This window comes from Juglans microcarpa x Juglans regia, chromosome 5S, assembly GCF_004785595.1.
Source record: "Juglans microcarpa x Juglans regia isolate MS1-56 chromosome 5S, Jm3101_v1.0, whole genome shotgun sequence".
Lineage (NCBI taxonomy): Eukaryota > Viridiplantae > Streptophyta > Magnoliopsida > Fagales > Juglandaceae > Juglans > Juglans microcarpa x Juglans regia.
The window spans coordinates 24,282,402-24,285,639 of record NC_054603.1 but is presented as its reverse complement, the minus strand read 5'-3'; the positions used below and the strand labels follow the sequence as shown (position 1 = coordinate 24,285,639).

The 3,238-nt window shown below is 38.4% G+C and overlaps 1 protein-coding gene across 1 annotated transcript; it reads right to left on the bottom strand.

Moving 5' to 3' along the window:
* Window positions 1-663: 663 nt before the first annotated feature.
* Window positions 664-2,076, bottom strand: LOC121267007 (zinc finger protein ZAT5-like). The gene has a single exon (XM_041170890.1). It carries the CDS (start codon window positions 1,682-1,684, stop codon window positions 854-856), a length of 831 nt encoding a protein of 276 aa, XP_041026824.1. The 5' UTR covers window positions 1,685-2,076; the 3' UTR covers window positions 664-853.
* Between the last annotated feature and the right edge of the window lie 1,162 nt (window positions 2,077-3,238).

Sequence of the window (3,238 nt, the reverse complement as noted above, 5' to 3'; positions counted from 1 at the left end):
AACCAAATGTGCACATAACAAACACGGGAAATTTGGATATATCACTGATTGTTCCACTTCTGCCCAGAAGTAATTGCTAAAGGGATGAAAGAACAATTAAGACAAATAAAATAGACAAAAACTAGGCATATATATATATGAGGTTCTAGCTTGTTTCCTCTTTCATCTCATGCATACATAAGATCATTGAAATCGATCATCTCTTACATGAGCATACCACTAAATAAAAGTACTAGATATTCTATAACTTAATTATTATAAGCAGTAATGAAAGATTCGTACGATCGAAGACATGCACGAGGATTGGATGCCTGCAGCATGTCACTTTCTAAATAAATATAAAGCTGATCCATAAAAGAAGGCGGTTAGCTTCCGGCATTGCTTGCCACCCGTTTGTTTTTGTCAGTTTAATGAAACAGACAGAAAGAGAGAGCCTTACTTTTCTTGCAAACGAAACAAGCTAGTGAGCCTTGCTAACCCATGCATCACTTTCGGTTGGGGTTTCCGTGGTGGCAATCTCGTGCCAAGTCCCTGCCCTCTTTTGCACTCCTTGCACACGTACGTACAGTGTCTCCATCGTTCAATTTTCTCATATGCCTCTAATTACGTACACATGAAGAAAAGGAACCACAAGTTTACAGGAACGAAGAAAATGGCTGGAAGTGAAAATAATTAGACCTTTTGTAACCAAATCCAACAGGAAAATGCACAAGCCAGTTAACCAAAGTGGGAAATATTTCGAATATTTTGTCAACATATACAGTACGAAAGAATTTGAAGAATGATAAGTCACATTTGTAATGGGGTGAGATTATATATAACTAAATCCATACAAAGAAGATGGACTTGCAGTTTAGTAATGGCAATCCACCAAAGCAGAAGTACTGGAGAAGAAGAGCACTGGCTCTTTTGAAACCAAGGAAAAACTACTGGAATCTCTGTGCAGATGATCATGGTCTTCTGGGGCTGGAAGATTAAGATCCAATTGTAGAATGTTTCTTTTTTTCCTGGCTTCGTTCGACTCAGGAGGACTCTCAGTATTTCCCGCACTAAGGACAGTTGTTGCAGTACTCATAAACGTTCTGTGCCGCCTCATATGTCCTCCTAAGGCTTGGCCGGACGAGAACTCAGCGCCACATATCGAACAGTCATGAACCTTGGATTTGTTGTTATTACTATACAGATGATCCCTATTACCTAATTGCAATGAAAGGGTTGTGCTAGTGTTGTTAAATCGATAATCTTGTACGCCGACAAGAGTTAAGGGTTTCTTCTCATCAGTATTAATATCAGCCCTAGGTTTCTTGTGACTGGCTCTGTGTCCACCCAGCGCTTGGAACGAAGCGAAGCACCGGTTACAGGTCTTGCACTGGTACGCAGCTGACAACGCAGCCTTTTCTTGTACTTTTCGGCTATGGCGGCCTTGAGCTAAGAGAATCAAGCAGTTGGCCATGTCCTCCTCCTCTTCTTCTGCAGTAGTGTCTGTCAATTCTGCCGAGGGTGTAGGAGAGGGCGCTGCACGATGAGGATCAGGTGCGCCAGAATGATCACTAGATGAGGTAGAAGCCAGAGTTAGCCCTAGCTGTGACTGTAGTCCATGACGCTTTGTGCGTTTGCCTCTTGCTATCTGTGCGTGATCTTTATTACAATTCCCCATGACTTCCTCTTTCGATGGTTTCATCATCTTCTATCTATCTCAGCAGCGCCGAAAGGGAAGAATTTGAGAGAGAGAGAGAGAGAGAGAGAGGTATGGCGGAAGAAGCGATTGCAAAGAGATGGAGTGGGAGCAAATAATATAGTGAACGGTGTGAGGGTTTAGGAGTAGAGCTAAAAAGCTGCAAAATAATATGGCCCCGTGAACAGTAACCATGAATTTGCTATGCCAGTCTTGCGTTTCCAACCTTGGAAGTTATGGACACATATATAGTTATAAAATTCAGGTGTGCGCTGTAAGAGATCAGAGGGAGAGAGAGAAAGAATTTATAAGCAATAATATAGCAAGTATGAGGAGGCGAGCAAACAAGTGAGATTCGGTTGGCTTTGAAGCAAACCCATTACTTTTCCCCAACGATTCCTCCTGGCCTGGAGATGATCAGGATTGGTTTGCAAGTCTGGAACCACAGATATTGCGCTACCTTCTCTCCCATCATTTTCTGTTTTTTGCTACTTTATTTGCTTTCCTTGCTGATCTGGTTTGGGGGGCTAGAATTGGATAAAAATTAATTTTTTTTATTTATAATTATGTAGATTATATAAAAGTTAGTAATTCTATATTTGGCTCCCGTAATTTTTTTTTTTTTTTTTGGAAAGAGATTTTGAACACATGTCAACCCACTTAATATATTTAAACATATATCGCAATTTATTCACATTCAAATTCATATATATATATATATATATAAATGAGACACATAAAATATTATTATTTACATATCAGCATCCAAAGGCAATTAAGGTTACGCTTGGATGTTGAGCTAACTTGAGTTATTTATTAATAGTAGTGAGTTGAGATAAATTTACTAATTTAAAAGTTTAGTATTTGAATGTTAGACTGAACTGAGTTGAACTCAGATGAATTTAACAACCAAACGAGTTTCTAAGTGTGTGTTGGGCACGTAAGTGCATACTCCGGAGTTCATGGGCAGTTGACCCACTCACTTCACATTCATTATGAATTTATGTGCTGTTCACTCCTTCGATGGAGAATAATTAACCTTAATATATGCGGCAATATGATTATCTAATTATTTGATGAGAAAAGCCAATAATTCTCTTGCTAATAATCAGTCGCTCCTAGCTAGCTAGGGGTTACGGACGGCGCAAAATAGTGATAATTCTAATTTGATAAGGAATTAAATATAGCACAATATATGGATCAGATTCGATCCCGAACATCCCAGCTCGTTAGGGAATATGAATTGAACGGTACTATCGCTTGGATTTGGATTCATGCATGTATGGTGACTGCATATAGCCCTGGTCAATTTGTCAATTGGTCCAAAAGACCTCGGTGAAAAAGTTAAAAATTTGAAATTAAAAAATATTTATAATTGTGGTGTTTGGATATTAAGAAAAGATGAAATGAGATGGAATGAGATGTAAGCATCTCTCTATCTAAGCCATGCCATAATTATCATTTTTTTAAGTAAAAGAAAATGAGAGAAGCAAACTAAATGATTATATCAAGGAAAAGATAGGGAAAGTATCTACGATAAAAAAACATGAAAATTCTAATATG